Source organism: Triticum aestivum, chromosome 1D, assembly GCF_018294505.1.
Source record: "Triticum aestivum cultivar Chinese Spring chromosome 1D, IWGSC CS RefSeq v2.1, whole genome shotgun sequence".
In the NCBI taxonomy this organism is placed as follows: Eukaryota; Viridiplantae; Streptophyta; class Magnoliopsida; order Poales; family Poaceae; genus Triticum; species Triticum aestivum.
In genome coordinates, this window is record NC_057796.1 from 51602989 (window position 1) to 51624175 (window position 21187).

At 46.8% G+C, this 21187-nt stretch overlaps 1 protein-coding gene across 3 annotated transcripts; it reads left to right on the forward strand.

Annotated features, from left to right (window-relative positions):
* The first annotated feature begins 512 nt into the window (after positions 1-512).
* Positions 513-20480, forward strand: LOC123180218 (E3 SUMO-protein ligase SIZ1). Of its 3 annotated transcripts, none has more exons than XM_044592200.1 (17): positions 513-838; positions 2007-2087; positions 2608-2650; positions 2980-3058; positions 3163-3328; positions 3470-3603; positions 9477-9545; positions 12175-12262; positions 13410-13485; positions 13683-13756; positions 14847-14954; positions 16053-16214; positions 16695-16799; positions 16988-17068; positions 17149-18328; positions 18967-19311; positions 20165-20480. In XM_044592200.1, the coding sequence occupies exons 1-16, from the start codon at positions 812-814 to the stop codon at positions 19116-19118; spliced, it is 2625 nt and encodes an 874-aa protein (XP_044448135.1). In that variant the 5' UTR covers positions 513-811; the 3' UTR covers positions 19119-19311; positions 20165-20480. The 3 variants fall into 3 exon arrangements, with proteins under 3 accessions (XP_044448135.1, XP_044448134.1, XP_044448136.1); XM_044592199.1 differs by having other exon boundaries at positions 514-838; positions 20155-20480; XM_044592201.1 differs by having other exon boundaries at positions 514-838; positions 3166-3328; positions 20155-20480.
* Positions 20481-21187: the final 707 nt, after the last annotated feature.

Genomic DNA, 21187 nt, shown 5'->3' on the forward strand with positions numbered 1-21187 from the left:
GGACCACGGGGGCCGAGCGGGGTCAGACTGTCCGTGTTAGCCTTCAAAATACACATCTACCCATAGATTTTTCCATAGGCGGGTAAAATACATTTAATAGTACTAGAATTTTTTAGTAATACTACTAGGTTATAAGGCTCAAGTAGTACAATACTGCCACTAGGTCCACAACGCGCCCAGCAATTCATTAGCAAGGACTTGGGTGACTCCGCGAGTCAAGTGGGTACCATGCGTGTGTGAACGTAGCAGCGAAACGCGGACGGGGTGAGGAGGGTGGGCTGGCGAGGCGGACGACGACGACCAACCCCGCGCACCCGCCCGCGCGCGGACCGGACCCGTACGGCCGTTGGAGTAAACCGGATTTGATAGCGGCCGATACGTCCGCCGCGGTGGCCGAGTAGGAGAGAGAAAACCAGCGGCCTCGTCGACGGGCTAGCCCACACGCACGCGACGCAGCCCCCCAGGGGGAGGAGAGAGAAAGAGAGAGAAAAAACCAGCACCACGTCGGTACAAAACGAGGCCAGCGGAGAGAGAGGGGCGAAGAAGCAGAGGCGGGGGAGAGAGAGAAGAGAAGAGACGAGGAAAGTGTTGGCGGTGTGCTCGCGCCATTCCATCCCATCCCCTCCCCGCGACCCGGCCCCGCCGGATCTCGCCGCCGTCGGCGCCGGCTCCCCCTGGGCGGCGCCGCAGCCGCGCCCCCGATCGGCGGCCGCGCCCCCGCCCATGGTCGTTGCGCCCGCGTGGGGGACTCGGAGCGCGTGAGTAGGCAGGCGCCACGTGCCACGGGGCGCGTGTACACTCGGCGGTGGCCATGGCGGACCTGGCTTCCACCTGCAAGGTAGGCACACACCCGCCCAACCCGCCCCGCTGCCAATTCGCCCCGATCTCCCCCGATTTCGCCAGGAATTCGATGCGCTCGGGGGAATTCGAGCCCGTGCCCCCCTCCTCCTCAATCGCTTTGACTACCTCTTAGACGGGACGACTGCGTTTGCTGCTGGTGGTAGCGATTGATGCGGAACTGCCGCTACTTCAGAGTCTAGTTTTGGTGTTAATAAGGAGGCAGTGGATTAGTTGGTGTCAGTAGCGTCTAGTGGCGGACGGCCATTACTGCTGTCTGGTGTTGGCGCAGGTGGGCGGGGGTTGAAGTTGAAGGTCGCTGCTGCGTGCCAATGCTCTGGCTGGGTGTTGTCGCAGGAGGGGGTTCAAGTTGGAGATTGCTGCTGCGCGCCAATGCTTCATATGGCATGTTTCTGTAATAATTTGGCTCCGTGTGTGTGTCTTGATGCATTAATAAAGTGTGTGTCTTCGAGTGGTTCTGCATTTTTCTCTATGCATTAATAAAGTGCCTGCGGTATAAAAGGAAGTATCTACCGATGGATTCAGCAGAGCCTTTAGCGTGTGCTTTTACTTGTTTGTACTCGCTTGACTCGTCACACATGGGGTTGGTCCAGTGTCCACAGTCATATAGGAGTGAGTTTTCAGGAGTCCTTCGTGTTGGCCTAGTCTTAAAGTTAGACTCTCTTAACTGTTGACATGAGAAAATAGTTTGCTAGTTTGGATTAATGTATTTCATGACAATTGCATAAGTAGGATTAGTTGTACTAGTGGGTTGATATCTTAGTTTGGACCCATGACAATTACTTGAGCGAGATTAGCTGTTGTACTATGCTCAAATCCACACACAATCATCTCTCTGTTAAGTACTGAAACATGCTAGGCCTACAAGAAATCTACAAACGTTTTACTTAACTTTCCTAACTAATCCCCCCCCCCCCCCCGAATTCAACTGGGGTGGGCCCCTTCATTCCCCTATTACCAATCATAATCCTCCATGTCAGCTTGCCTGTAAAAATTGTAAGTAACCTTTTGTAGATGTAGCATTACTCGTACCGAAATGCCCCCCAAGATTGGTAGTTTGGCTTTAGTGTTTAGTCTCCATGCATGTCTTGCCAAAAATGAGTTGTTTGTGCCACTTTAGCTTTGACCTTTTCCATTGTCCATCACAGGATAAACTGGCATACTTTCGAATAAAGGAACTCAAAGATATCTTGCATCAGTTAGGCCTACCAAAGCAAGGAAAGAAGCAGGTTGGCAAATGTTCTTGCTCTCTTGACTATTTCCTGCACTTTGTTTCGCCATCTCTGTGAAGTTTGTTTTCAATTATATGGTGATCACATGGTGTAACTTTTGCCGGGTGTTCATTATACTTCATAATACAGAATCTTGTAATTCCTAAGGGCACTTGAGAGGTGAGTCTGGGAGCATGTCCTCGTGAGCAGAACGATAATTGTAGACATTAAAAAGATACAAAACACACACAAATGTATATGCTGAAATATTTGATGCACACAATTTTATGCGAAAATATGTCCATTTACGTTCCTGAAAAATATGCACATATAGTTGCTACATCACCTTTCATACATTGTATGTGTAGCAAAAATGGTATCACACGCACGCCTGAGAATTCCAAATTAAAAGCAGTTGATTCAAACTTTTTAAACCTCTCATAAGTACAGAATCCATACTCTGCAGAATATGTCCTTTGAATAATGCTATCAATTTTATATTTTCATTATCTAATTCAGTTTCCTCATCTGGTCACAGGATCTTATTGACAGGGTATTGGCACTGTTATCAGATGAGCAAGGTATGCATGTCTGTTGTTTGTATTTCCCTTATCTGTATCTTCATTGATTGCATTTCACACTTTCACGGGATAGCCTTACATTTTAATTATGCTAAAGCGAAAGTTTCTTTTTCCACACTGCTGTTCATGTTAACCCCCCTTTCTTAGTTTCCATTTTGGTATTTGATTGCCAATTCTGTTTTTCGATCAGTAGACGGGCTAGTTAAACTACTCCTATTTGATGTTCTTATCTTTGTCTCAATGGCATACATTTCTTCATCTCGAATGTTGTAATGATTTATACTTTCCTGAACTACCTGCTAAGTTTTTGTTCTGTTATCCTGTTGCAGGTCAAAGGCATCATGGGTGGGGAAGAAAAAATTCGTTCACAAAGGAGGCAGTGGCAAAAATTATCGATGATATATACAGGTTCAATTATATTGTTTTATCAAATTATCTCTGTAGCAGAGTAGTGCAGATACTTGAGATAAAATTATTGGTGCTTCTTTTTGAGGTATTTATGCTTTCATTAGCAGGAAAATGCAAATCCAATCTGCTCCCGATCTAGCCACTAGGTCCCACACTGGATCAGATTTATTCCGGCCTAAAGATGAAGTCAACGACTCCTTCCAGCCACAGCCAGTGACTAAGGTCCGCTGCATTTGTGATAGCAAGTTGCTAAACGATAATATGATCCAGGTATTGTAGTTGTTTTCCTCTCTTGTTTTTCCCTTGAAAAGATGACTATGACATGAAGCAAAGTTCTTATAGTCTGTCAACTTAATTCAGTTTTTTGTGCTGCCATCCCTTTTTGAGAATTTTACTGTGCCTTTTTTGCAGTGTGAGGATGATCGATGCCATGTGTGGCAACATATGAGTTGTGTGCTCGTTCCAGATAAGCCCACTGAGGGTGTTGGCCCTGAAGTTCCACCCCATTTCTACTGTGAATTATGCCGACTAAGTCGGGCAGACCCGTATGTCTTGCTTCTCCTGCTTGCTCTTTGTTTTTTTAGCTCAGTTTTTATCTGATATACACTTGTTATTTTATAGTGCATTTATGTTTCTTAATCATTATGTTTGTCACTAGAATTTAACAATGAATTCTAATTGGAACTTTGAAAGTGATTAGCTCGCTCCAGATAGCACCTTCCATAAATTAATTGGAATGCCTGTTGTGGTAAATAAATCTGATCACTTTCTTCTTTTGTGTCTGATCAACTATAAGTTAGTGTCCTGATACAAATGCTATTGAACCTGCCATTTCATTCCTCTGGAGAATGGAGTGCTTTTGTGAATGAAGTTATTCATGCATCAGGCCGTCTATATCTTTTCATTTATTATTTGAACTGCTATGCCCGTTCTATAACTGGTTAAGTTAAGGGTTCCTATTGCTGCTGGGCTTTAATGTACAGGGTGGTTTATTTCTTGTTGGACTTTCTTCTTTTGTGTCTGATCAACTATAAGTTAGTGTCCTGATACGAATACTATTGAACCTGCCATTTCATTCCTCTGGAGAATGGATACTTTTGGGAATGAAGTTATCCATGCATCAAGCTTTCTATATCTGTTCATTGATTATTTGTCGGAGTAATGGGACACGGGTATCCCGAAGACGGCAAGACAATATTTCAAGACATCGGGGCTAGCAAAGCCCCTCAGTCCGACTGCCCGGCCGCTCCTGCCGGCTCCCCGTCCGACTCCTCTGCCCGGCCGGCTGCCGACTGTCGACCGCGCCAACCAGCCGGCTGTCGACTGCAGCCCGATCCGACATCGACAAGACACCGACGAGACGGCCGTACCCGAGCACTATTCACGTGTCACCCTCGCCATCATGTATAGTGTCACTTGTCCCCTGGCACTATTTATGAAGTGACCCAGGGGACAAGCATGACATGCACCATGCCTTACCCATGCCCACTAGCTAGCTTACATATTAAGCTACCCTCTCCTATAAAAGGAGACACACATCCATCCATCCAAGGGATGGACTCACGCACACAACAAGCAAGCTAGCTAGCAAGAGAGCTAGCTAGCCATCCATCCATCCATTCCCACGGGCAAGCATGCCCAAGCACCACATGCGGCCATGCTCATGGCCGGCCACTAGAGCATGCTTTGTGCATGCATATATGGAGCCAGATGCCCACGGCACTGCCCCGAGATACAGCTCTAGGAGCACTTTGTACTGCCCGATGTACACCCCAGATATATATACTCAAGACATGCAGGAGTAGGGGTATTATCTCTCCGGAGAGCCCCGAACCTGGGTAAACTAGCGCGTGCTACTCGCATACCCGCTCCCGGTCCTATCAGCAGCATTACCCTCACACAAAGCCCTTGTGGCATCTGTCGCCTCACACCCCCCCGTGAGAATACCACGACAGTTGGCGCCCACCGTGGGGCGGTACTATGCTACCGCGCTGCTGCTGGTTTCGCAGTCCGGGCGGGACCGTCTTCGCCATCACCACCGCGGCGTCGCGCCGTCCCTCCGATAGCGGCCGAGGGCTCGATATCGACATACCCTCGGAATGGCCGCGAGGGGCGGCGCGTCCTCGCCGTAGGCCTCGCCTTCGTCATCATCACCGCGGTGTCGCGCCGTCCCTCCGATAGCGGCCGAGGGCTCGATATCGACACGCCCTCGGAATGACCGCGAGGGGCGGCGCGTCCTCGCCGTCGGGACCATTTTCACCATCACCGCCGCGGCGTCGCGCCGTCTCTCCGATAGCGGTCGGGGGCTCGACATCGCCCCCGGAGTGGCCGCGAGGGCGGCGCGTCCTCACCGTCGGCCTCACCACCTTTATCATCACCGCGACGTCGCCTCCGTCTCTCCGGCACCGGTCGGGGGCTCGACACCGCCATGCCCCGGCGCGACCGTGCGGGACGGCGCGTCCGCGTCGTTGGCCTCGGCATCGCCGGCCGTCCGTCGCGGCTCCGCGGATACTCTGCACCGCGCGCCTCACCAACAAGCGCCCGCGGCCCAGCGTCCCGCTGTCCAAGCAGCAGCGGCGCTGCTCAGCGTTGTTGCCAAGTCCGGCCAGTGCGCGCTCGTCTTCCTCCTGCTGCTCCATGCTCATCCTCGTACATGAGTGCCCACGCTGCGCTTGCTCCAGCTCACTTCCATACAAAAGCCAGATAATGGCCGTATACAGCCTGTACACTACCCAGACCATGGTCGTACTCGTACACCACTCCTACAATTCTCAGACGATGGCTCTCTGCCCATACTCCGCCTGCTCCGTCCACGGCAGTGCGCCCGCTCCGCCGCACCACTTCGCGCTCCGGCCGGCTGCACCACCTCCACGCGCTGCTCAGGAGCCCCTGCCGTGGCGACCTCCTCGTCGTCTCCAGCCCCGCACGCGCGCAGTCCCGTGCCCGTCCGCGCCCCTGTGGCCCGCTAGCCGGCCCGGCCGCTTGCTGCTCCGCCCGCCCGCGGCGGCTCGTTCCCCCTCCGGTGCGCTGCTCCGCCTCCGTCCACACCAAGTGGGCGCCCCGGGCCCCGCCCCACAAACCGCACGGTCGGCCTCATCCCCACGCGCGGCTCGCCTCCACGCGGCTTCACCCTCGACCGTGCTCGGTCCCGACGCGCCCGACTGCCCGTTCGGCCGGCTCCGGGTTCCCCACCCCAGCGGCCGGGAAGCCGCCCTGCGCCCCGTTGCCGTCTCCACCAACCGCGCCCATCGGCGCCTCCGCACGCCCCGTGCCGACTCCCGCTCGCCCCGCGCCGGCTTTGTGCCTCCGCGGCCTGCTCCGCCGGGCCGCCTCCTCGCACCGGCTCGGCCGCGCGCGCGCTTGCCCCACCTCAAGCCCGGCCGCGTCCGGCTCCCCCCTGTCGCCCCGCGCCCAGCCGGGTCCGGTGAGCGTCGCCTCCTGCGCGCCCCCACGCTGGCTCCGCCCCGCATGCGCGTGGCGCCTCCGGCCGCCGCTCTCCCAACCCTGCCGGCCTCCACGCCAGGCTCCGGCAGCTTGCCGACTCCGCCCCGACTCGGACGGCCGGCTCCGCCGCTTGCTGACTCCGCCCCGACTCGGACGGCCGGCTCCGCCGCTTGCCGGCTCCATCGCCGGCCGGCTTCGCCCACCACCCGGCCGTCCTGGCTGGCCGCCGGCTCCCCGCTCGACTGCTGCTGGTTCCCACATCCAGCTGTCCAGGGCCGGCTGGAGAAGAAAAGAGAAAGGGCCGATTGCCCGACGCGAGGCAAAAGAGAAAGAAGAAAAGTCAAGTCGGCTGGGACACAAGAAAAGAAAAACGTCCGGATGATTCGTCCGCCTGCTTCGCCACTCGGACGGTCAGTCCTGACCCACGCTGTCGGTAGTGCCAAGCCGGCTGGTCTGCCTCCTGCTCCGACGGCACACCCAGCGGGTGCGCTGACGCGCCCCCGCGAGGAGAGAAGACAAAGTAGTCGCCGGGAGATCCGGCCCGATTGCTCAGCAGTCGGCCCGAATCTCAAGGGCTACACCCAGCGGGTGAGCTGACGCGCCCCCGCGAGGAAGAAGACAAAGTAGTCGCCGGGAGATCCGGCCCGACTGCTCAGCAGTCGGCCCGAATCTCGGGGGCTACACCCAGCGGGTGCGCTGACGCGCCCCCGCGAGGAGAGAAGACAAAGTAGTCGCTGGGAGATCCGGCCCGACTGCTCAGCAGTCGGCCCGAATCTCGGGGGCTACACCCAGTGGGTGCGTTGACGCGCCCCCACAGAGACAAGAGAAGAGTTTCGTCCGGCTGCCAGCAGCTGGCAGAAGAAGAAAAAGGGCACTGCAAGACGCCTCGCCGCCTGGCCGGTCGAGCCTGACCGGCCGGGACCCTCCTTCGAGCGACCAGGGGCCCGAAGGCTACACCCAGCGGGTGCGCTGGCTCTCTTCGGCAAACTCCGCCTCGGCTACACGAAAACCAATGTGAGCTCCTCACCCGCAGATTTTTTCACCACGAGAGCATGGATAACCCCGAGCGATGCTCGGGGGCTATCTCCGCATTTCATTACAGTTGCATCACTGTTCGCCCCGGCGCCAGCCAGAGTTGGCCCGGGGGCTGGCCGCTTGGCCTGAGACGTTAGTTCCCGCAGACGGCTTAGTAGCGTGCGCGGTATGAAAAGCCCACTCTTAGTCACAGACCGCAGAGCGGCTGTCCGACTGGCAAGAGCGAACGCTGGAGGCCACCCACGCGAAAAACGTCCGGGAAGAAAAACGCTTCGGGCGACCCGACCGTTTTCTTTATGAGTATCTACTCGGTTAAATTCGCTCCCAGAGTCTGAGTATTGTACACTCCACTCCGCGGCCCATTCTCAGCCACAGACCGCAAAGCGGCTGTCCGACAAGCGAGAGCACAAGCCAAAGAGCGGAGGGAACATGAAAAAGATTGAAGGGGGCTCGGACGAAACCGAGTCGGCACCCTCCGCATAAAACTTGCAGTGCTAAAAAGCAATCATTCGATATGTCTGCGTGGACTAACTTTGTCTTTTGCATGATCATTTCCATGAACACTCGCGAAAAAACCTCCGCCCGACTTTGCCAAGTTGCCCGGAGGCTTGGGGGCTACTGTCGGAGTAATGGGACACGGGTATCCCGAAGACGGCAAGACAATATTTCAAGACATCGGGGCTAGCAAAGCCCCTCAGTCCGACTGCCTGGCCGCTCCTGCCGGCTCCCCGTCCGACTCCTCTGCCCGGCCGGCTGCCGACTGCCGACCGCGCCAACCAGCCGGCTGTCGACTGCAGCCCGACCCGACATCGACAAGACACCGACGAGACGGCCGTACCCGAGCACTATTCACGTGTCACCCCCGCCATCATGTATAGTGTCACTTGTCCCCTGGCACTATTTATGAAGTGACCCAGGGGACAAGCATGACATGCACCATGCCTTACCCATGCCCACTAGCTAGCTTACATATTAAGCTACCCTCTCCTATAAAAGGAGACACACATCCATCCATCCAAGGGATGGACTCACGCACACAACAAGCAAGCTAGCTAGCAAGAGAGCTAGCTAGCCATCCATCCATCCATTCCCACGGGCAAGCATGCCCAAGCACCACATGCGGCCATGCTCATGGCCGGCCACTAAAGCATGCTTTGTGCATGCATATATGGAGCCAGATGCCCACGGCACTGCCCCGAGATACAGCTCTAGGAGCACTTTGTACTGCCCGATGTACACCCCAGATATATATACTCAAGACATGCAGGAGTAGGGGTATTATCTCTCCGGAGAGCCCCGAACCTGGGTAAACTAGCGCATGCTACTCGCATACCCGCTCCCGGTCCTATCAGCAGCAGTCTTACCCTCACACAAAGCCCTTGTGGCATCTGTCGCCTCACACCCCCCCGTGAGAATACCACGACATTATTTGAACTGCTATGCCCACTGTTTAAGTCAGGGGTTCCTAGAATGTTTCCGTAAGTGTTGATTGGCTAAGTTCACGTTGTGCTTACTAAACACCAACTTATTGCTGCTGGGCTTTATGTACAGGGTGGTTTATTTCTTGTTAGCATGAAGTTCAAATGAGGTTTTAGCACAATTCAAGTTACTTGTTTTACACCCCAGGTTGTTTTGCACAAGTACATATTTGTGCTTTTACAAATAAATAAATAAATCAGAATCTCGAATGAGTTGTCCCCTGAAGGAGTAGCAAACTTTGTAAATGCAATTAGGGCATCCGAAGTCAGAATCTCTGAATAGCATTATAGAAGTTAACCTCCATATCATGCACTGTTTATGTTCAGTAGAAAGCATTTATTTAAGCTGAAGTCGGAATCTCGAATGAGAAGCCTCCATATCATGCACTTCCCCTGCTTTTCTGTGTAGACTGGAAAGTGGAATTTTCACTTGCTGAAGTTTCAGACTTCTACATTTGCAGGTTTTGGGTCACTACAGGGAATCCATTACCCCCTCTGAAATTCATGTCATCTGGTGTTGCAAATGATGGGTGAGTATAAGATGAAACCTTGTTACTAGTCACCAGTATGTATACCATTATACATGATGTTTCCCTTCCCTCTTTCTGAAAGAAAACAATTGGAAAGAGCTAAAAAGCACGGATACGGAGACATGGACATGGGATACGGCATTTTCCAAGAACAACCAATCGGGGATATGGCGAGCATATATACAATTTTTTTAAAATATGCCATATAATAGAGTTAAAACAAAATATTAACGAGAAACTGAGATGACATCAGAATACTGCCCCATTTGTTGTCTCCCTTTTCAAGTGTTCAGTGATTGAATTAAATTAATTGTTCCTCCAGACCTGTGTCATTGCGATTGCAACTTGCAAAATACATCAAAAGCTAGTATTAGAGACTGAAGAGGATGCAGGTGCAACTTTCTGAACATAAGCCCACACAGGATATTTCGGATCTACAAAACCAGGCTGCCCTTCACTCTCACCCACGTATGATAGGTTACAGGCGGTGGCGCTCCCAGATGCCATGCTACCTAACAGCAAGCAGCAACAACAATCAACACTGAGCAACAGCACGAAGCCAAGAACAGAGTGGGGAAGAGGAGAGTGGCTGGGCTTGGGGGGATGGCAGCATGGGGAAGCAAGAAGCAAGAAGCACAAGAACAGCACGGGGAAGCAAGCAGCAGCAGCTCAACAGCAAAAAAATCGAATCACAAAGAGATAAATAGGTTGAGGTTGCCTGCTCGAGCGTGGTTGCCGTTGAGAGGAGCGCTGCTGTGCTTGGGGGAAATGGCTGCGGTCGTGTCAAGGCGGTGGCGGTTGCAGCAGCGTCGAGTCAAGGCGGCGGCGGTGTGGTTGCTGGAGGCTGGAGCAGCTTGTCCCTTTTGTGGCGCTCGTGTGTGCGTACCTGCCTACCTGGCAAAGTTTCTATCGGGCCGTTACTAGGCTCCCAAGTCCCACCGCGTCCACAGCGTATCCCTATTTATTTTAATTCGGAAAAGATGGGCTACATTCGGCTGTTTCTGCCTTGTCCATTCTTTGTTGGGAAATTCTCACCATATTTGATTCTACTTTTAGGACGTAATGCATGGTAGATTGTATTGCTTTGTTTATTTTCCCAGGGATGCCCGTTATGCTATTGTTACATGGTGAAGCACTATATTAATAGTATATGCTGGTTCATCCAACACAATTATATATATATTAGTGGGTTGCTCCAGTTGAAAGACAGGCCTAGCGCAGTGGTGAAGTACTCCCCACTTGTGCCAAGAGGTCCTGGGTTCGATGCAGCCTCCCTGCATTGCACCGTGAGGGGTAAGACTTGCCTTGTATAATCCTTCCCCAGACCCCACCTGGTGTGGGAGCTTCTAGCACTGGGTCTGTCCTTTTAGTCGGTTGCTCTAGTTCATAACCTTTTGACAGACATAAGACATTCCTCTTGAAGTCTTATTATTAAACTTGAATGTACTCTCAGTTTGTTTAATTCATAAGTTTAAAATGACAACTCATCTTTTCAAAGAAAAGGCTTAGTAAGCACGTAGCAGATATCTGTTCTGTTGATGTCAGAACTTAGTCTACATGTCTCTGAAAATACATTTAGGCCCCGTTTGTAACACGGTCGGAAAAATACGGGAATAGGAAAAACAATGGAATAGGAAAAGAAATCATGTGTTTGGAATGCAGGAATTGGTATATCACAGGAATCCTAATAGCTCAGTCAAACTACAGTCAAACACAGCTCTTAAGCCCCACACATGTCATTGAATCTTGCCTAATAGAGAATAATTTTCTGGTACAACTACCGTGTAAGGTATAGCAAAATAACATCATGCAATCACCCTTTCTCCACCACATGCTCTTTCTTATCCCAACTTCATCTTCTCCATGCACGTTTCCTTCTTTTCTCTCTCTGCTAGTTTTTCTCGGCCACGCCTAGCTCCGGCCACTAGTTACCAGCTGCTCCTTACGGAAAAACATCGCCACCAATGTGTTCTACATGTTGCGGGGTTTCCATTTTTGTGCTTGCTTAAGCTTCTCCCCTGCCTCCCTGCCCGTTGATTTGCTTAGAGCTTTTCCTGTGTTTGCTGGTCATGGCGGGAGATCAAGCAGCTGCTGTAGCTGCAGCGCCTCAGTCTTATGCGACGAGAGGGAAAAAATGAGGTTGGACTGGGTGTTCAGAACCCTGTGAAATTCTTGTAGAAGTGAAGGAAATCGGTTCCTATCCCCATTTTTTGTAAGATATTCCTGCATTCCAAACGTCAGGAAAGGCGCTTTTCCTGTGTGAATAGTGTTTCTACTGTTTTCCCATGTTCCAAACGGGGCCTTGTATGTGGACAATTCTTCTTAAATGTTATTTTCTCTTGCAATGGTAATCTACTATATATTACTCAGGGTGGGTGATCGATAACTGCATAGTAGGGATGCAAGCGGGGCGGGCTAATGGACAATACCATAGTTCAGATATAGTGTTAATTTTAGGCAAGTAATGAGCAAATTATGAGCTTATTGATGAGTTCGGCCGGACGAAGCGGGATGCCGCTTGCACCCCTACTGCATATTGATGTGCTTGCATCGTCTGGTTTCTGATTTTTGTGTTACTTGTGATATAAACTTGTCCTTATTCCATCCTCACATTGTCACTTATCTGTAGAACAAGTGTACTGCAAACCGTGGAGAAAACCTTCCAACTTTCTCGAGCGGATAGGGAAACAGTTCAGAGATCAGAATATGATCTCCAGGTATGCTCTCCTGAAAAGCTAATTTTTGCATTCCTGAGTTCTGAGTGAACTCGTCCTCACTCTGCGAGCGTAGTTTACAACTTGGTAAACACCTGTCGTAGAGAAATTGGACAGTGGCAACTTGATGTAGAATCTCGTACCTGAAGGTATGCACATATTGTGGTTGGAATAGATCTAGAATAGTTGGTGAAGACAAATGTCATAGCAGTACTTCAGTGACACTGCTTAATTCATGTTTTGCTTGATTAAAGAATGTAAAATGCTAGTAGGTGTTGTATAGGACATATATTTGAATGCCATTACAACTCGCTGAGGACGTGCATCCAAACCAAAGAGTTTTCTTAATTTTCTGGATTCATTCACTTTCTTCCTTTGCTTTTTACATAGATATGTACACAAGCATACATGGACCACTTAGGTTAAACTTCACAAACTCAACCGGATAGAAACTAACCAAATCAATCTAATCTCTAGCAACCGACAGCAACTACACCGAACAGTACTTTGAACAGTACACTTGAAGCTACAGTAGACGCGCCATAGTTCTCAGTTTGATTTAATATACCATGCTTTTTGGGCAAAGGAAATTAATATGACTTGATACCGCTATACCTTTGTTATTGAAGGCTTTGTTGTTGTTGTTGATACCGCTATACTTTTGTTATTGAAGGCTTTGTTGTTGTTGTTGTTGATACCGCTATACCTTTACATACCCGAATTCTGAAAGTCTTCCTCGTTTTAAAATACTGCTATGTTACAACCCCATGACTAATCTGGAAGAATTGAGTATATGTCTAGGTTTTAAGGCATCTGGATTCTATCATCGAATTTACATTCACAGGAATAGTATATTATCCCATGTATTTGGTATCGAATCATGAAGGCAAACATCTGAGGATAAGTTATGTCCTTTATGTAGAGGGAGGGGGGGGGGGGATATCAGTAATTTGTAAGGTTCACTTGCCAACTTTTTTTTGCATTATTGGATAGTTCCATTTTTACCATATATAGATGCTATGCTAGTATCTTGTATATGCAGAGGAGTGATTCTCTCAGAAGTTTTTAGTTTGCAGATATACTCTGAGACCAGACTATATATGTTGGTCTGTAGTACTGTCTTATTAACCAGAGGATGTTTTATGTACAGGTTTGGTGCATTCTTATGAATGATAAAGTTCAGTTCAGGATGCAGTGGCCCCAATATGCAGAATTGGAAGTGAATGGTATTGTTGGCAATATATAACTAGGCTTGAGGAATATTTTGAAACGCATATCAGTTCAATGTTTGCTTATATCCCAGACACTGCTCTAACATATGTGCTAAATCTGAGTTGTAGCCTTGTAGGTTGTGTTTTACATTGATCATTTTGGAATTAAGGATTATCAGTGTGAATGTCGTTTATCTTCTCCATTCATTCAGGTTTTGCTGTACGAGTAGTGACCAGACCTGGTTCTCAGTTGCTAGGCATAAATGGACGGGATGATGGGCCATTGGTGAGTTCATTCTTATTCTGTCCCTCTGCATGTTTATCCACTTACAGTTTCATCCTTGTCTCACATAAAAGGGTTAAACAAAAAGTGTTGCATTTGGACCAGCAAGCTTATGTAGGCCTGTGACAACAATTCTACTTGCAGCAACACTTAGTTAGGCTGCATGATAACCCCCCGCCCCACTCGAAGGGATGATCCTAAATGCCTGTAACCACCCCTCGGCAGTAATTCTGTGGATACCCACTAGTGCACTTGATGCTGCAATCAATGGGCATAACCCACAAATGGTGGTCCAGCATGTCCATAGCATGCAGCTTACGCTTTTGGACTCACTTGGACTAAAAGAGTTAAACCTGGAACACTGCAGGTTTTATGTTCGGATCCAGCAAGCATTATATCCTAGCACAGTTGACTGCAAACTGCCAGCACAACTTCACTTGTGCAATTGTGCCACATTGGCCAACATGACCGGGTCTTATGATTTTACAAGCTGTGTTGAGGGCCATATCATCCATGGACCAACATTAGTTTTCGGTTATGTTCCGTCATGTTCATGATGAGTAGGCTTGTAACTGTTGACCTTACCTGAACATCCAAAATAGCTTGTTTAAAAGTGCAAATAGTTTTTGATCCAGCGTCACAGAAAGTACTACAATTGAATTTACATACATATATGAGGTAAGGGTGAACTGTAAGATGAAGAACTGTCTATACACTAATTAATAATGTTATGTCCCACACAAGAATTTAACTACATGGCCATGGCACTGTGAGGCATCACTTCCGCGAAAGACTTAATTAGCTTGGTGATATTGGTGTCAGGTAGACTTATCTTGCTACAGCCACTGTTGGATTTCATGAATCAACAACTGGAGTTGGATAGTCTAGGTACAAAACTGGCAGCATACCACATCCATTTTCATGTTGGGACCAATCAATTGTGGTATATTTTGTTGACAGATTGAGAACTTGTGCATGAAGAAACATTCTGCATTCAATCATTACATTAATACTGTTTGCTACATTTTTATTTTTATTCTTTACCCAAGTTCTTTTTGTCATGGCTTGAACTTGCCATCCTTGTATTTTGCAGATAACCACATGCAGTAGAGAAGGAACTAACAAGATCTGCTTACGAAGGGTTGATAATCGAACATTTTGCTTTGGAGTCCGAGTTGCTAGGAGGAGAAGTGTTCCTCAGGTTTTGACTTTACTTATCAATTTAGTTGAAATGATTGGTAGTAGGTGTTTCCTTTTCCTGTTCACTTATCTCTCAGTTGCCTTTCTCCATTTGACTGGATCATAGCCTCCTTTTAAGGAGAAACTTAGCTCGGTATCATCGCAAAGATGTACAAATTGAAAATGCCATCACATGTGAGGCAGACTAGTGAGCCATGGAGCCACATGTCAGTGACACATCGATGTTGTTTTCCAACTCGAGTTATCTTTGCGATGGTACGGAACACTTTGTGCCCCTTTATCTATATATATCCTGAAGAGGGACATGTGCACACCAACTGATTGTTATTGCCCACCATTCCTCCCTATATGTGTCTGGCTGGAATGTTCATCAATGATTAAGAACGACACATAATTTGAACTTTATTACAAGGAAAATATGAAGTTCTGTAATTCGTCATAAGTCTGAACTACTCCCACAGTTTTTGTTTTTCGTTTGGCAATTTTTACTTTCAAAATCTTCTAGATGCTACTTTGACAGTTCTTGTTTTGAAATGACTTGTGACCACTGCTATTTGTTTTTTACTACTTCACGTTACCTGCAAATATAAGTTTAACAGTAACTGTTAAGAATTATTCTAAAATTGGACATTAACCAATTTCGATAGTTTTAAATGTGTTGATGATCAAACTTCGGAAAATTGGATGGCATGGACTCTGTTACAGAAACTCTGAACATCTGCCATTGCATCCTCCACCTGGAACAGATTTGACCACTAATTACTGCCAACATCTGCCACTGAAAAGTCTCATGTTATAAAATGAAATTGGCTGTAACTTTTCCAACTTGTGAGAGTGAATCTAATCCTGTATTCTCAGGATTACTTTTGCAAATTGTTACTTTGTCCAGTGAAAACAACTCTACCAAACTAAAATTTTCTGGTGTTTCTTGAACATTTTTCTTTTGATTTCAGCATCTTGTAGTGCTCCACGTTATTATTTTGAATAAGTTGTTCCATTACCTTCCCATTCCCATTTGAGACCACTTGATTTACCTTCTGACATGTTACATAATTTCTTGTTGCATTACCTTTCCGTTAACACTATCATTGGTATCCAGGTTTTAAATTTAGTTCCAAAGGAAGCTGAAGGTGAGTCTTTTGAGGATGCTCTTACTCGTGTTCGGCGCTGTCTCGGAGGTGGAGACACTGCAGAGAACGCTGATAGTGACAGTGATTTGGAAGTGGTTACTGAATCTGTTACAGTCAACCTTCGTTGCCCTGTGAGTTTTCGAGCGTGTAACTGTTATTGTTATTTTTGGCTGACTCAGCATATACTTGTCAGTCCTGTATGCTTGCCTCGTGGTTAGTAATTACACGCTGTCGGTTTGCTACATTCCTTGCTCGTTAGCTGAGTAGTTTTAGGCATATAGATATGGGTACTAATATGGCATCTTGCAGAAGCAAAAATATTTGTTTGTTATGTGTTTTGTTTGTCAATGTATGTTATGTCTACCTTTATAAGCTAAGGGTATATTTGGTTTGTATCCAAATCACCCTACCTGTTGTTTTGCCATGTGCTAAAATTCGTCCTTTGTCTTGGTGTTTCCAGTTTTCAACATGCCCATATGGCCATGCCCTTTGCCCACTTCCAATGCTTTTTTCTTGTCAATCTTGGGCAACCAATATTTGAACAACCAAATATTTCTCGTGGTGTATGCAAGATTTGGAACCAATCTAACAGTTCTAATATATATTTTCAGAATAGTGGATCCAGAATGAAGACTGCTGGAAGGTTCAAGCCTTGCGTTCACATGGGTTGTTTTGATCTCGACACCTTCGTGGAACTGAATCAGCGGTCCCGCAAGGTTAGATTTTGCGCTTATATGTGTACATCAACACTTGTGCATGTGCATCCAGGAAGTCAAGTAAATATAGAATGATGTTCGTCCATGTTTAGTGATTTTCTGCAAGGTGGCAGCCCATATTGTGGCATAAATTTGGTTTGGTATGTCTTATATAGTTTCTCTGATTGCTCTCTTTTTGCATTCTGCAGTGGCAGTGTCCAATATGTTTAAAGAACTACTCTCTTGAGAATTTGATGATTGATCCTTACTTCAATCGGATTACTTCTCTGGTAGGTCTTCATCATACCTTTGGTTTTTGTTGTTGCGTGATTTGGTTGCTTTTGTTTATTCTTTTTTCTTTATGATGCAGTTGCGTGATTGTAGTGAAGATGTCAATGAGATTGATATTAAGCCAGATGGATCTTGGCGTATAAAGGGTGATGTACCAACTAGGGAATTATCTCAGTGGCATATGCCTGATGGCACGCTCTGTATCTCAAAGGAAGATAACAAACCTGGTGTTGAGAATTTTAATGAACTCAAGATAGAAGGTAGTTCTGATGGCCATAAGAGTTTAAAAATTGGAATCAAAAGAAAAAATGGAATCTGGGAAGTTAGTAACAAAGCAGATGACAAGAAGCCTTCTGTTGTAGGAAATATCACCCAGAACAATATTACTTTCCGAACTCCAAACACTTTCCCTATGAGCAGTAGTCCCACTGGGAGTTATAGAGATGGGGAAGACACAAGTGTGAACCAGGAGGGCAGTATGCATATTGATTTATCATTGAACAATGGTCATGAGTTTGAAAGTTTTCCTCTCAATTTCGGCCAAACATATAACACAGAGGATACATCACAGCAACAACTTAGTGCTGGAGATGTCATTGTTCTTAGTGATTCTGATGAAGAGAATGACACAGTTGTTTGCCCACCAACGGTCTACGACAATACTACTGTAAATGGCGGTGGTTTTCCTTTTGCCACTAGTGGTGCTGGATTTACTGGAAGATACCAGGAAGATGCTGGCGTCGGTACTAGTGGACTTGGTTTATTAAGCAACAATGCTGATGATTTTGAGATGACTAATTGGCAAATGCCCTATTCCCAACCGGAGCAAGGCTACCAGTTTTTCGGGGATGGCACCGCCGATACTTATGTTGGTTCGCACAATTCCTTTAGCATTACACCAAACGACTATTCCCTTGATTGTAATGTTGGCATAGAGGAGGCTTCTGTAGCTCATGACCTTCCAGTTTACCGCAGTAATAATGAAATGCATGGAAGTTTGGTTGATAACCCATTGGCTTTCGGTGGTGATGATCCTTCTTTGCAAATTTTTCTTCCAAGTCAGCCTTCTTCTGCTCCCCTTCAGGAAGAACCAAGTGAGCGTGTAAATGCATCAAATGGGTTTCAGTCTGATGATTGGATCTCTCTTACGCTCGCAGCCGGTGGAGGTGGTAATGAAGAGCCTGCAGTTGCTAATGGTTTAAATTTGCAAGAACAAATACGGGCAAATGAGACAGGAGTGGAACCATTAACTGATGCTGGTTTGTCTCCCTTTTATGCATTCAGTTTTCCTTTCTTGTATGCTCCATTTCAGCAGTTGAAGAGCATATAGCTTTTTTAGTGGAACTGCAAATAAGAAAACTACTAAGTGGTTACTTAAAGCTGATCTTTCAAGTAAATCACGCCTTAGAAACAGCTGTCCTTTTGTCCCACTTTCTTATTTGTCCTTAAGATTTGCCAAAAGTTCCCAAAGGGAAAATAAAGTAATCCTACTTTCTTTAAGAAAGGGTTTATGTTTCTACTAGTCTAGTTATGGTTAACTGTAAGCTGAAAATTGCAATCGTTCCCCCAAATTTCTCCTAGTTTCGAAGTTGTGTTATCCTACACCCCCCCCCCCCCCCCCCAAATAGTAGGAAAAAGTGATCTGCAGTGTTCATCCGATAGGAAAATATCAGTTGGATGTTGATCAGGGTTGTAAAGAAACAAGTTTCACTCCATTTAAACCTTTTGTATCATGAATTGAACTGGATTTTGAGATTTTTAATCTTCCGACCTTTTTCCTGCTAATATTTGTTGCTCTGTGTACCCACCTGTATCATCTTGTATTTATCAGCAGATTAATTCGATTGTTTAAATTCCCTTGTGGTACTGGCATAATTATTTTCCCCTAATTTTGCAGCTTCTGTCCTTCCAAGCACAAACAATGACAGAGATGACGGAGCTAATTTAAATCCAAGAAGGATTGAGAATATATTTTCTCATCCTCGCCAGCCTCGGTCTCGGTCGGTCAGGCCTCGACTTTGTTTATCAATAGATTCTGACTCTGAGTAGATTGGACATTTAAATGGGATAGTTGAGTTTGCATTAATTTGGCAAGGCTGCCTTCCAGAAATCCTGATTTTTACCGAGGTTATCAGGTTCTTCTGGTTGATGTAAAGAGAAACACAAACATAGATGCTGTGTTGCCTCACCTGGTCGACAAACTACAAGTGTTCCATGGGGATCTGCACAGAGGACTCTGATGGTGAGCTTAACGAATCAATCATCTATTTCTGCAGTGTCCAACTTCTTTCGACAGGCAATCCTTGCACTTTGTTTTTGTGGGATTCAAGTGGTTACTTTGTAACTAGGCATGTTTTTAGAAGAAAAAAACATGGCATAGAAGATATTTCTGCATCTCTGACTTAAGAATGGCATGCAACGTAGTGCAAATAGAAAGCAGAAGTTCCAAAGTAAAGCATGATAAGTAGAATCAAAGTCTGGTGCCAATTCTTGTTAGTTCCAAAGTAAAGCATGATAAGTAGAAGAAAAGTCTGCTGCCAATTCTTGTTAGTTGTGCAAAATGAAGCAGATAAATATGCTCTTCTAAAGATTCTTTATGCTTCAGTTTGCTTCTGAACTTCCATTAGTTAGCCTGTTAGGTTTTATTCCCTTCCTTTTAAAAATTTAGTTGCTAGATTGGCTAGCGGAAGACATAGCCAGTTTTTTTAAATCTCGGATTGTCTAAGAAAGTTAATATTTGACCGAGTGGCAAACTGTATACAGTTTTGTGACAGATGCTTCATCATCATCTAAGCTGTATAATTTGTGGGCAGTAATTCAAATCTCAAATAAGCAGTAACTAATCTGATCACATATAAGCAGCATGATTTGATCACAAGAACCTCTTTTCTTTGTTATGCTAATGTATTGTTGAGGATCTACTGGTGAAGCCATAGGGTAAAATAGCACCGGAATTCATGAAGTTTTTAAAACTAAATCATTTACCATGACATAAATTATTTAACACCGAGTTCATCCATATATTTATTTACCTACCTGTTCATGTAATTATCAGAGATCACTTATGTATTTCTATTCCTGCTAGGTTGGTATAGAAAATTTTCTGACTGGGGATCAAGGATAATGTTGCTACTGGAGCAGTTTGTACATTTTTTGACCTTTACTGGACATAAGGGAATAGGGAGGCCACCCTGGATGCAAGTCTATACATGTGGATGTTTGTGTGTACCATCATTGTATTTAGGGTTTGAGGCGCTAATTTAGATGTTCGTTACCTTGATGTTCGATGGAGAATAAATTATTATTTCTGAAGTGGCGGTCAATAAACAGAGCCCTTCAGTGTTACTTGTTGCTGTTGATTTATCTGTGCTTTGCCAAGCATGAGAAGTGCCTGCCAGGTGTTATATTTTCTTCGGAGTTCTCATGCCGGCATAACCTCAGTTGTTGCATGCAGGCTTGAGCGGGTTGATTATCTCATGCCAACAGGGCAACCGAGGCCTCTAATGGTAAGCAAGATCATTTCTATCTCAGTACTGGTGTCACAGGAGCAGGCCTGTGCATTAACCAGTTTGCTTTGTCAAAAATGGAAACCTGCCTGTTGTGATATCCTAGAGAGTTCTGCTGCCAAATTTTGCAGTACTACATTGTGGTTTTGTGCATATACTTGCGTCGACTCATCACCTATGGTAAGTTGTAAATCGGTCTTGTCTAAGCAGTGCTTGCTCCTGTCATCGGACCATCATGATGGGCGGTACATGCATTGCCAGAATTTGGGTGCCCTCCTTGCCTTGTGATGTATGGAGAATTGGAGATCGGTGCTGATCCACAATTATCGCCCCCACTAACGTTGTAACGACAGGCGTCAGTACGGACTTGCACCGTGGGTACTTGCCATGAGCGTAGATGGTAAAAAATCCACATGGTAAAACAACAATATGACAACAGGACAGAGATAAGAGGCGAAGGCAAGTCTAGTAATGCAAGTGTATCACTGCGCATGATCCTACAACTACTGCTGTGCTGCAGCTCTCCCATGGGATGGTTCTGTGCTGATCGTTGGGAGCATCAGCAGTTGGTGCTGGGTGGTGTTGGTTTGGGGCAAAGCCGCTGTTTCCAAA

Bases quoted from the DNA above. Each gene is read 5' to 3' on its own strand.
- LOC123180218 (XM_044592200.1), top strand. From the start codon at position 812: ATGGCGGACCTGGCTTCCACCTGCAAG. The intron at 9,546-12,174 runs GTGAGTATAAGA...ACTTATCTGTAG, and splicing joins TCTGGTGTTGCAAATGATGG to AACAAGTGTACTGCAAACCG. The intron at 13,486-13,682 runs GTATTGTTGGCA...CCATTCATTCAG, and splicing joins TGCAGAATTGGAAGTGAATG to GTTTTGCTGTACGAGTAGTG.